Raw genomic sequence first — 13446 nt, 5'->3', positions numbered from 1 at the left:
AACAACATTTGCCTTAATCCACGAATGAAGTTTAATTCGTCAATAATGTTAATCGAAAGTTGGGCACACCCTCTTTTGCTGAAAAGCTGCATTATCTAGGGAACCCATTAACAACAATCGCATAATCCAAAGATTTGAATCGAAACCTATTGTCTAAATAACACTCAAAACCAAAGATAGGGCATTCGGCCAACACCCCACATGTTAGCCAACAAACTTACCTTAAATCGAGTGATAAGAAAATGATTTCGACAGCTAAATATCACCAAAACTCCTTCACTACTCGAGGAAACTTTTGAGAATCAAAAAAATAGCACACCACAGTCGTCAAATTGCAACAAGATGTAGAGATGAGGAGGAGATAATCGGTCATGAAATAATGACACCAACCGAAATAGAAGAAAAAGAGGAGAAGAAAGGACAGTGAGCAACCGGTTCACCAAAAAAGGGGGTAGCAAAGAGTGAAGAAGGAAAAAAACACAGAGAAGAGAGAGAAGAGAGGTTCGGCTAGGAGAGAAAATTGAAATACAGAAACCACAAACCCAAAAGGTACAAAGAAACACTCAGCTTATAAGCAATTGACCAAAGTTCAATTTACATTTTTACGAACCAAAAATATTCGGCCAAAGAGAAAAATGAAAACGAAAAGTGCCAAAATAAGAAACCGAAACAAGGAATACTCCCCCAAAATAGTTACAGTCGAAATTCTGAGTAACTAGAGACGTAATTTTGCACTACCACATCCACACCCTCAAAATCCTTGATTTTCTCCTAATATCTTTCCCTGATTCTCTTCATAAAACACTCTAACATCCTATTCAAATTCTATTCAAATTCTCTTGACCAATTCAACCTGAGAGTCTCAGTCCAACTCCACTACCTACCCAGTTCAACAGCAAAATAATTACTCCATTGCGCAACCCAGGACTCGAACTCAAGTCCCCCAGCAGAAGCAACACACCTCCTTGCCACTAGACTACACGCTCTCTTTGTGTCATAAAACAAGCACTATTATTTATAAGTCCTACATGACAGTGTCCAGATTCATTTAAGAGCAATACTAAAAATTTTGCAAAAGGCAAGACTTGAACCCAGGCTTCTCAAACACTCCGAAACTCACTCAAATCACTAAGCTAGTAAAGCAAATATGTAATTTGTGTTAGATAGTAAAAAATTAAAGACTCTAAATTTTGGGGGCATTACAACTCTACCCCCTTTAAAGAAATTTCGACCTCAAAATTTATCTGATCTGAAAAGATGAGAGTATTGTTGTTGCATAGCCTCCTCAGGTTCCCACGTGGCTTCCTCTGAGTTGTGATTACGCCCAATTACTTTAACTAGTGGAATAGATTTCCTCCTCAGTACCTTAACTTCATGATCCAATATTTGCCCTGATTCCTCCTCAAAGGACAGATCTAGTCTAACCTCGATCTCCTCGACTGGTACAATATATGTGGGATCAGAGCGATAACGCCTTAGCTTGGATACGTGGAATACATCATGAATCTGGTCCAACTTTGGAGGCAACTCAAGTTGATAGGCGACCGGTCCCACACGCTTCAATATGCGATAAGGCCCAATGAACCTAGGGCTTAGCTTGCCCTTCCGTCCAAACCTCAGAATCTTCTTCCATGGTGAGACTTTAAGAAAGACATAATCCCCCACAGAGTACCCAATCTCTTTACGTTTCAAGTCTTCATATGACTTCTGTCTATCTGACACTGTCTTTAAACAGTCTCAAATTAGCCTTACCTTATTTTCAGTATCAAAAACTATTTCAGGCCCCAGAGCTCGTCGCTCACCCAACTCAGTCCAACACTTAGGAGTATGACATATATGACCATATAATGCTTCATTCGGTGCCACTTGAATGCTGGACTGGTAGCTATTATTATATGCAAACTCCGTTAATAGCAAGTAGTCTTTCCAACTGCCTTGAAAATCAATTACACAACTTCTTAGCATGTCCTCCAGTATCTAAATCACCCTCTCTGACTAACCGTCTGTCTGAGGATGGAATGTAGTACTGAAGTCTAGCCTTGCTCCTAGTGCCTCGTGTAACTTCTTCCAAAATCGATATGTGAATCGATGATCTCTGTCAGATATAATGGAAACCGGTACGCCATGCAGTCTTACAATCTCAGCTACATATAGCTTAGCTAACTTCTGCAGTGAATAATTAGTATAGACCAGTATAAAATGGGCAGATTTAGTCAATCGATCTACGATAACCCATATCGAATCCTTCTTAGTAGGCATTAAGGGCAGCCCACTCACAAAATCCATGATTACCCTTTCCCACTTCTAGAGTGGAATTTTAATTGGCTGCAGTAAGCCTGAAGGCAGTTGATGCTCAGCCTTAACTTGTTGGCATGTCAGACACTTACTTACAGAATCGGTAACTTCGAGCTTAAGTCCTGGCCACCAGTACAGCTCACGACATCTCAGTATAACTTGTTTTCGCCAGGATGCATAGCATATGGACTACTATGTGCCTCTTGCAGTATAGACTGCCTTAGATCAGAATCCTTCGGTACATAGACTCTCCCACGAAAACACAGTACCCCTTCACTATTCAGTCCAAAATCTAAAATCTCCCATTCTCAACTTGTCGAAAACAAGGAACCAATGACCTATCCATCAACTGCTTACCCCTAATCTGTTCAGTCAATGTCGGTTTAACTTGCAGGTCAGCCAGCAAGCTACCATCATCAAGCAAGCTAAGTCGAGCAAACATCGCTCTTAAATCAACTACAGCCCTACGGCTCAGTGCATCAGCTACCACATTAGCCTTACCAAGATGGTATTCAATTGAGCAGTCATAATCCTTGAGCAGCTCTATCCACCTTCGTTGCCTAAGATTCAGCTCTTTTTGAATGATGAGGTACTTAAGGCTTTTATGATCAATGTAAATGATACACTTCTCACCGTACAAGTAATGCCTCCAGATTTTTAGAGCAAAAACCATCGCAGCTAACTCCAAGTCATGCGTAGGGTAATTCACTTCATGGGTTTTAAGCTGACGAGACGCGTAAGCAACCACTTTACCCTCTTGCATCAATACATAACCCAAACCAATGTGCGATGCATCATTAAAAACAGTGAATTCCTTCCCAGATTCTGGCTATATCAAAATAGGGGCCTTAGTCAGAACCTTCTTATAACCAGAACTCACATTTGCTGAATTTAGCGTATAATTGCTTCTCCCTCAAAATCTGTAGAATGAAGACGCACATCATGTTCTTCTTCAGTTCCCGAATACACCAGAATATCATCTATAAATACTATCACTAACTGATCTAGATAGGGCTAGAATGCTCGGTTCATCAAATCCATAAAGGCAGCTGGTGCATTCGTCAGCCCAAACGGCATCACTAGGAACTCATAATGACCATAACGAGTCCTAAACGCTATCTTGTACACATCAGTCTCTTTAACTCTCAGCTGATGATACCCAGAACAAAGATCTATTTTGGAGAAAACCGAATCTCCACGCAGCTGATCAAATAAATCATCTATCCTCGGTAAAGCGTACTTATTCTTGATAGTCAATTTGTTCAACTGCCGATAGTCGATGCACATACGCATAAATCCATCCTTCTTCTTCATGAACAACATTGGTGCTCCCCACAGAGACACACTGGGTCGAATGAACCCTTAGTCCAACAGTTCTTGTATTTGAGCTTTCAACTCCACCAGCTCTTTCGGTGCCATCCTATAAGGGGCGATGGACACTAGAGTCGTTCCCGATAAGAGCTCAATACCAAACTCGACCTCACGGCTCAGAGGCGACCCAGGGAATTCATCAGGAAATACATCAGGAAAATCCTTAACAGTTCTAATACCTTCGACCAAAGAACCCTCAGAATCAGACACACCAATGTAGGCTAAAAATGCCTCACAACCCTTACGAACATATTTCTTAGCCCTCATTTGATAGATAATCCTTTCGCTCTCCAATCACAATCACCTCTTCATCCTCAGTAGTCTTCAACACCATATGCTTAGCAGCACAATCGAAACTTGCACGGTATTGAACCAGCCAATCCATCCCTAAGATACCCAAACGGTAACTCCATCAAATCTGCTTGAAAAATCACTCCTTGGACCTCTAGGGGCACATTCCTGAACAATTTATCTACTCTTACTGACTATCCCAGTGGACTTATCACAGTCATCTCACTAACAATACTCACACACAAGATACCCAAGGTTCCCGACACAGTGTATGCAATGTATGAGTACGTAGACCCAATATTGATCAAAGCAGTATAACGTACATTATGGATTAGGAACATACCAGTTATAACATCTGGGGTGTCCCCGTCTTTTCGGTGATGTGCAGCGTATATTAGAGCTGGCTGCCTCGCCACAGTATTACCAGCACCTCTGCTTGGTGCTCCACGACCTCGCCCCATACCATTTCCTCCTCTGGCCTGACCATAACCTCTCGGTGGCTACATAATCCTATCTTGTAGCTTGCATTTGTATAGGTCTCTAAGGACAATTCTTAACTTGATGCTCCATGACCCATATTTGAAACACGCCCCAATCTTCTTCCAGCACTCACCCAATTGATGTCTCCCACAATCTGCACAAGGCTACGATCTTGCAACAGGAACCCCAGCTCAGACCGGCCCATCAAACTTGGCCCTCTTTTTAGACCCACCAAAAGAACCTTAGGACCCTGAATCCCACTTATTTTTGCCCCTATATTTTTCTCGATTCTCGTGCTTAGAGCGCTTCACATCCTTAGCGATCTTCACTTTTTCTACAAGGGCAGCAAAATCGTGCTCCCTCTGTGGAGCGATCAAGACTCGTAACTCATCTTGGAGGCCATCCTCGAAATGCACAAAACATTCTTATTCATTAGCCACTATCTCACGAGTATAGCGGCTAAGTCGGAAGAACTTTGCCTCATATTTTGCCACAGATTTATTCCCCTAGGTCAAGCAAAAAAATTCCCTTCTTCGGGCGTCCACATAACTTGTGCTCACATATTTCCCTTGTAATGCAGTCTAAAAGAAATCCCATGTTAATCGGTCAGCCTGAGTACCCTCTCTCACAGTAAGCCACCATTGATAGGCTTCGTCTCGCAGTAAAGACACTATACCCTTTAGTTTTTGTTCAAAAGTACAGTTGAGATCGTCCATTATTCTCTCCGTGTCTTCCAACCAATATTTAGCCATATTAGGGGCTACTCTAGAAATACCCTCAAAATTTTTTTCTCCATTGGACCGGAGTCGTTCTGAAATTGACCCACGGCCCATAGTACCCTTATTGGTTCCAGCAACTCTCTCTAGAATTTGGAGCATATCCTGGGATAGTGCATCATCCCCAGCTGCTCGATCATATGACCCCATCTTAGTTACAGTGTGAAGCTGGTGCCTCCCTAGCCTCAACGTTAGGCACGTGGCCCGATGTCAAAGACCCAGCCCTATCATTTCCACGGCCTCTACCGCGGCCTCTAGTACCCTTTTTGCGAGTACCTCTTGTGCTCATATCGATTCACGTATTATCTGGTTTAGAAGTTTTATGTATCAGTTAGTAATTCCAGTAATTACTAATAGATGTCTTATGAAAAACAATAATCAAAGTTGGTTTTCACAGATCGAGGTCTCACTATAGTTTTCAATTTCCTACAGATTCAGTTTACTCTAACTAGAGTATCACAGTATAGTCTCATATCTAAAGTAATCTCAATATTGTATTTCAGTCTAATCAATCATCAGTTATCAAGAAACTTATGGATTTGGCATCAGAGACTCGGTGCGCCATACTTGCGAATCTTCCAAAATATTTCAAGAACAATTTTTCTAAAAATTTCAAACATTTTCAAAACCCATTCCACAGCTGAGTTTTGCAACCTGACTCTGATACCATTAAATGCAACACCCTGAACCCGGCCTAGAAGTTATGGCCAAATCCGGTGTGTCACACCCAAGTGTCTTTGCGAAAACTTTAGTGAGTCATATTCTTTGCTATTATCAAAACATCTTGTCAAAACATTTTACCAAATTAATTACTTTGAAATACTAATCTGTTTCAGTTTTATAGAAGCTTTTAAAACCTTGAAGTTGAAACACTTATTTTTGAAAAATAGTTATTTTTTTTGGAAACACGACTTTTTAAAACTAGTAGTTTTAAGTAAATAAATAAAATCCCAATTAAAAATTATATCCCATAAATGGCCTTATTACAAAAACATAAACCCAAAACAAAACTTTAAGTATAAATAAAACCAAATGTAAATTAATTGCAGTCATGTGGCCACCTTCGAGTCCCTCGCAACACCAAATCGCTTATAGCTGGGGATTACCTGCACAGTAAAAAAGAAAGAGTGAGTTTGCAAAAACTCAGTGTGTAATCCCCTACCAGTCGATCGGTATACAACATACAGTAACAGTCTGGGCCTGAGCGCTACTCAGAAATAGAATAGAGTGGGCTTTAGCCCAATACAATAACATTGTGGTGACAAAGTCAACCTAACCAGCCAACACACCATTATCGCAGCAAGGCTGCCAGTAACAGTATCTCAGCAATGCTACCATTATCAGTATATGTGGCAAAGCCACCAGTAATAGTATATGTGGTGAAGCCATCAGTATAATACACTTCCTTCTTAACAGTATCCCAACCCCAAGGAGAATGTCATGTCATAAATCATACAAGTATGCAGAATGACATGCTCAGTACAGTCAAATCATAGCACAAATCAGTCATTTACCCTCGAGGGGTAAAATAGTCATTTTACCCTTAGGCGTATTTTGGTCATTTTACCTATCTTGGGGTTTAGGTACTCTTCTTGACCTATCAGAAGGTCTACAGTCACATCAAGCAACTTGTATAACCTTAACGATCCTAACAGTGTAAAAGGGCCCATGGCCGATTATGCAACCCAAGTAGGCCCACACGCTTGTGTGGCCCATCAAACCCAAAAATTACCACGGCCATGCGAACTACATAGCCCAGTCTAGTAACTACCATGTATCGTGGATTTTATCCATGTGGTGCCCACGAGCCCATTGGCCCACACGGCCTATTTCAGCCCAACATGGCCTAAAGCAGCATAAGCATATGAGGATGCCCATGGTGTCCTCTACAATCTTACGCCCATGATTCGTGGACTTAGTTTACTACACAAGTGATCGCAAGCTCGTGTGGCCTCAAATGTCGTATCTTCTGCTTTTCAGCTTTTCAACTTTTACCGTTTTATAGTTGAAAGAGGGTGTGATTATAGACCTGGTAGTGAATACTTGCAAAAAGCCTTCGAACACGAACCTACATTAATCAAGACATTCGGTTAAACATTTCGCATTAGGGCCAACACCCTCTTACTAATACTTAATCCCAAAAAGAACAGCAACAACACTTGCCTTAATCCACGAATGAAGTTTAACTCATCAATAATGTTAACCGAAAGTTGGCCACACCCTCTTTTTTTCAAAAGTTGCATTATCCAGGGAACCCATTAACAAAAATCGCATAATACAAAGATTTGAATCGAAACCTATTGTTTAAATAACACTCAAAACCAGAGATAGGGCATTCGACAAATACCCCACGTGTTAGCCCATAAACTTGCGTTAAATCGAGTGATAAGAAAATGATTTCTACGGCTAAATATCACCAAAAATCCTTTACTTCTCGAGGAAAATTTTGAGAATCAGAAGAATAGCACACCACAGTAGTCAAACTGCAACAAGATGAAGAGATGATGAGAAGAGAATCAGTCAAGAACCATTGACACCAATCGAAATGGGTGAAAAAGAGGAAAAGAAAGGACAGTGAGCAACCGGTTCACCAAAAAGGGGGTAGCAAAGAGGGAAGAAAGAAAAGAGAGACAAAGATGTGAGAGAAGAGAGGTTCGGCTAGGAGAGAAAATTGAAAGACAGAAACCACAAACTTGAAAGGTACAAAGAAACACTCAGCTTACTAGCAATTGACCAAAGTGCGATTTACGTACAAAGAAGCACTTAGCTTACTAGCAATTGACCAAAGTGCGATTTACGTTTCTACAAACCAAAAATATTTGGCCAGAGAGAAAAATGCAAAATAAAAGTGCCAAAATGAGAAATTGAAACAAGGAATACTCCCCCAAAAGAGTTACAGCCGCAATTCTGAGTAACTAGAGACCCAATTCGGGACTACCACGTCCACACCCAAAAACTCCTTGATTTTCTCCTAATATCTCTCCCTGATTCTCTCCACAAAACACTTCAACATCCCATTCAAACTCTATTAAAACTCTCATGACCAATTCAACCTTAGAGTGTCAGTCTAACTCCACTACCTACCCAGCTCAATAGCAAAATAATTACTGCATTGCACAACCTAGGACTCGAACTTAAGTCCCTCAGCAGAAGCAACACGCCTCATTGCCACTAGACCACACGCTTACTTTGTGTCATAAAATAAGCACTATTATTTATAAGGCCTATATGACAGTGTCCAGATTCATTTAAGAGCAATACTAAAAATTTTGCAAAACCAAGACTTGGACCTAGGCTTCTCAAACACTCCCAAACCCACTCAAATCACTAAACCAATAAAGCAAACATGTGATTTGTGTCAGATAGTACAAAATTAAATACTCCAAATTTTTAGGGCATTACATGATGTGTGATGAACATCTTTTACTAAGTGATTTTTAGTGAAAACACCTAAAAGGGACTTATTTGTAAAAGATGTAGAAATGGGTAGTAGAAATGTGATTTAATGAGAAATGTGGGTTGATATGAGTTAGAATATGAATCGACTAGGCTTGGGTAACCAAGAAAAGGCATACATTTCATTTTACGAGCCTGGGGACTAAAGTGTAAATAAGTGAAAAGTTAGGGGTAAAAAGGTAATTTTACCAAAGTATGTGTTATGGGTCGATTTGAATAATGTATGTATGAAATAAGTTAAATTTGGAATTATAGATCAAGAAAAATGTGATTTGGGTCTTGATGGGGGGAAAAACAAGGTTTCTGAGGATTAGGCTCATTTTTATCATTTTGTACTGAGGTAAGTTCATATGTGAAAAATGCAATATGTATTATGTTCAATGCTTTGTTATTTTGTAAATTTAAATCCTTTATTATTGTTATGATTATGTCTTAATCCTTCTATGAGAAAATGATTGATACTATGTACACTGAGGTCGATATTTCGAGAGAGTCCAACAGTGATGTGATAAGTATGAAAATCCCGTTTGAACCTTAGGAATAGTTTAGGATAAAAGTGACACGTCACTAGGAACTATGTGATCTAAGCTCATGAGTTATGGTCTGAGTTCATGATATGTGTGACACATGTTATGGGGTTCTGGGTATTGGTCTTGTATGTTCTACCGGTGGCTGGATAGTCCGGCATGTGTTGCGGATACCTAACAGCTTGTGTGAGTAGCCTGTGTAGCTACATTCTGACCGACAGCTTGTATAAGTAGATTCGTGAGTAGCTCAAAAGCGAGAAACATGTGATATGTGATATGGGGTAGCGTTGACTACATATGGGGCACTTAGGTGTGAGATTCCGATGTATCCAATGGTAGTCCAAGTGTTTAACAGGTAGTCCAAAGAGAAGTTCAATGGGTAATCTTGATGAATACATCAAAGACGAGAAAGTAAGTTGTTATGTACAAGTGGGCACCAATATGTATATTGAACTCATGAGAAGATCATGGGATGTGATGAACTTGTGGTAAGAATATGTATATATGAAGAATAAGTTTAAGTGATTTGATAATAAAATGCAAGTTTATGTTCATTAAGCTAAATGTATGATTAATGCTTATTTAAATTGCATTCTATTTGCATGTGAACTTACTAAGCTTTAAAGCTTACCCCATTTCCTTTCCCTTTTCTTATAGTGTCGCCAAGCTAGCTCGGGGATCGGAGGGCCTCGAAGTTTTCTATCACACTATCAATTGGAAAATTTGGTATAGTTAGTTTTAACATTTTGAATATGGCATGTATAGGGACTTGGTCTTTTGTTATGTGTCATATTGATTAGCCAAATGTGTTGGCTAGTGATGATGTTATGATTCAATTTGTATATAGCCATGAGAGGTGGCTCATATTGATTATTTGGGTTGTAACCCTATTTAATTATGCATGCATGCAATGTGTTATACTTAATGTGGTTGCTTGTTGATGATATGAGGGATGAATAGCTTATGTGCTTAATGAATGAATTATCGCTAATAGGTATGACCAAAGCTATGGTATAAATGAGTAGATTAAAGGTAGGGCTGTAAAGATGAACAAATATGAAATTGGTGCGGAATGTCATATGAAAGTATGGTGGTTTGAGTATGTGATATGTTGACATTACAAAATCATGGATTAATCATATTTATGAGTATTTGAGTGACTAAATATATTAGGCTACATGTCATTAAAAATGTATGAGTGAGTGAGCATTTAAGGGTGACAAATGGCTTGGATAATAACCTCAAAGTTGTCCACACAGGTAGGCACACGGGCGTATGTCTAGGCCATGTGTGACACACAATCTGCCCCATGGGCGTGTGGTCTGGCCGTGTGTCCCCTGCACCCTAATTAATGCAAAAAAAAGCCTAGAAGTAAATACACGAGTAGAGACATGGCCGTGTGTCTCAACTGTGTGAAGAACACGGCCTCAGGACATGGGCGTGTGCCCAGGCCGTGTGAAGTCTGTATTTATTTTTTAGAATTTAATTCGCCACACGACCTAAGTACATGGGTGTGTGCTGTGACCGTGTGACCTCATTTTGCTGATGACGTCATAAACAGAGAGTTACACGGGCTAAGACACGAGCGTGTCCCAAGCCACACGGGCGTGTGTGACCATACGGCCTACCCACTTGGGCGTGTGACTCTCTAAAACAAGAAAATTTTCTAAGTCTTCTTAAAGTTTTCTAAAGTTCTTGGTTTAGTCCCGAACCACCTTATAAGGGAAAATTTTCATGTGATTGAAAAGTTTTAAATTTGGACGAAATTTTATAGCTCAGTTTTGTATGTTGGTTTTGTTTAAGTCTGGTAATGCCTCGTACCCTGTCCCGGCGTCGGACATGGGTAAGGGGTGTTACATATAACCCCTCATTCTCCTTAAATACTTGAGTATATGTGTAATTGCTTGCCAATTTCTTGGTCCTAGATTCTCCTGATATCAACTCACCAACCCCACAGCAAAATAAATATCTGGGCATGTGCACAACATAACATATATGAGCCTTTCTACAAGCGAAACATAAGGAATCTTTCACATGTTCTCTCTTTCTTTTGCTGTCTTTGGAAAATCTTCTAAAGAGAGATGAAATCTCGATACAAAGGGTTGATTCCCCTTATTTGAATCGGTCACTGCATAACACTCTAATATCTTGTCTATGTATGAAGCTTAAAACAGTACTATCACTTTGTTCTTTCGATCCTTTAGGATCCGAATACCTAAAAGAAAACTAGCTTCTCTCAAGTCCTTTATGTTAACTATTTGGATAACCACAATTTAATTGATGATAATGCCCCTACATTATTTCCAACAAGTAAAATGTCATCGATATAGAGAATGAGAAAGACCACTTTTCGATCCTTTAAACGTTTGTAAACATAAAGATCATCTACGTTTTTATCAAATCCAAAAGTCTAGATCGCTTTATCAAAACTTTGATTCCATGTTCAGGATGCTTGCTTAAGTCCATATATGGATCAAAGCAGTTTGAAAACTTTATGCTCGTTTCTTTTAGCAATATATCTGGTGGGTTGCATCATATAGGTGCATTCTTCAAGCTAATTATTTAGAAACGCGTCTTGACATCCATTTGCCTAATATCATAGTCGGGAGCCACTAAAATGGATAGTAATATATGGATTAACTTGAGCGTGGGAGCCAAAGAGATGGTTTCTATGTAATCGATACCTTCTTTCTAAGTATAATCTTTCTGTAACTGCTCGTTTTCAGTGGTGACAAAGTAGTGGTTTTGGGACCCTAAATTTTTCTCATGTTGACTCGTAAATATTATTTATAGAAAATTTACAAAGTTATTAAGATTGTACTAAATTTTGGTTAATAAATTTTAATGTTTAGTTAGCTAATTAAAGAAAAAGGACTAAATTAAAAAAAATGCAAACTGTAACAGCCCGTTTTCAGTGAAATCAGAACAGTAGTTTCAGGACCACAAGCCCAATGAATAAATTATTATTTTAATGTCTATGAGAGGGTAGTAAGGTCGTATTAAAATTTCGTTAAGAAATTTCGATGTTTGCATGCCTAATTAAGTAAAAAAGACTAAATCGTAAAAAGTGTAAAATTAGAGTCTATTAGTTAAGGGGGTTTAATTGGTATGGAACTTTAAAGTAAGAGGACTTAGATGGTAATTAAACCATTTATGTAGTTAAAGGATATTCATGGCAAGGTTTTAATTTTGAATGTTTTTAAAGGGTAAAAAAGTAAATGAGTAAATAAAAGTTAAATTAATTAAAACAAAATGTCCATCTTCTTCATTTCACTAACCTAAAAAAATTTTGGAAATTGGAAAAGAGGGAGCATTTGGTTGAGCTTTGATTGTGTGCATGGTGACTTTTCAAGCCTCGTTTTTAATAATTTTTATGTTTTCGGGATCGTTGTAGCTTAATCTAGCTAGCCTGTGGAATAATTTAAAACATTGTTAAATATATAGGGCTTTTCCATGAATGTTATTACATGATTCTTAATGTTTGATGGTAGATTAAGAGTCTTTGTGGATAAATAAACAAGTTTTGTAAAGTGATTTTTGATGAATATGTCATTTAGGGACTTATTTTGTAAAAGTAATAAAATTCATGGTAAATTTGTGAAATAATGATTTACATGGGTTGATATGGGTCTTTAATGAATTCGGCTAGTGTAACACCCCTTACCCACGTCCGTCGCCGGAATAGGGTATGAGGCATTATCGGACTCAAACGCATGTATACAAACATTTCCAGGTCATAAAATTCCGTTCAAATTTAAAACTTTTCAATTTCTATCTTAAAGTCCCTTATATGGGCTTACGAGGCCCAAAACATACATTGGAGGTGGTTAGGGACTAAACCGAGAACTTTTGAAACTTTTGAGACACTAAGAAAATTTTCATATTTTGGAGAGTCACATGCCCGTGTCCTCTACCCGTGTAACTCTCTGTTTATGATGTCATCACCCATTTAGGGTCACACGGCCATGTCACACGCTCGTGTGCTAGGTCGTGTGGCCATCTGTGTGGATGATAGTTAGGGTATTTACCAAGCCTTTTTCCATCCAAAAACACTTGCACACCCATACTAAGTTTATCAACGCACAACATGACATTTTTAGGCATCCCAATAACCACACCATAACATTCACACACTATTTATAAATCACATTCAACATGCACAACCACACACACACTTAACAAATTATAACATGTAACTTACTCAACCATTCACATTTAGTATTTTCCACACATAATTATCACACATTCAC

The 13446-nt window shown here is 38.9% G+C and overlaps 1 protein-coding gene across 1 annotated transcript; it reads right to left on the bottom strand.

The window, feature by feature from the left end:
• Nucleotides 1-1233: 1233 nt before the first annotated feature.
• On the bottom strand, nucleotides 1234-5363 carry LOC108465158 (uncharacterized). The gene is made up of 10 exons (XM_053026302.1): nucleotides 5057-5363; nucleotides 4571-4710; nucleotides 4301-4457; nucleotides 3971-4053; nucleotides 3697-3861; nucleotides 2966-3124; nucleotides 2627-2791; nucleotides 2001-2166; nucleotides 1753-1934; nucleotides 1234-1479 (listed from the first exon to the last, which is right to left on the bottom strand). The coding sequence occupies exons 1-10, from the start codon at nucleotides 5361-5363 to the stop codon at nucleotides 1234-1236; spliced, it is 1770 nt and encodes a 589-aa protein (XP_052882262.1).
• Nucleotides 5364-13446: the final 8083 nt, after the last annotated feature.

This window comes from Gossypium arboreum, chromosome 3 (assembly GCF_025698485.1).
Source record: "Gossypium arboreum isolate Shixiya-1 chromosome 3, ASM2569848v2, whole genome shotgun sequence".
In the NCBI taxonomy this organism is placed as follows: Eukaryota; Viridiplantae; Streptophyta; class Magnoliopsida; order Malvales; family Malvaceae; genus Gossypium; species Gossypium arboreum.
Note: the sequence above shows the minus strand (reverse complement) of the source record. Positions and strands in the feature narration are given on the sequence as shown.

What these genes read in the sequence shown, in the direction of transcription:
- LOC108465158 (XM_053026302.1), bottom strand. Translation starts at nt 5,363, where the DNA reads ATGGGGTCATATGATCGAGCAGCTGGGGATGATGCACTATCCCAGGAT. An exon ending in CACCCCAGATGTTATAACTG is followed by an intron (nt 4,054 to 4,300) that starts GTATGTTCCTAA and finishes TGGGTATCTTAG; the next exon opens with GGATGGATTGGCTGGTTCAA. An exon ending in TTTTTGATACTGAAAATAAG is followed by an intron (nt 1,480 to 1,752) that starts GTAAGGCTAATT and finishes CACGTATCCAAG; the next exon opens with CTAAGGCGTTATCGCTCTGA.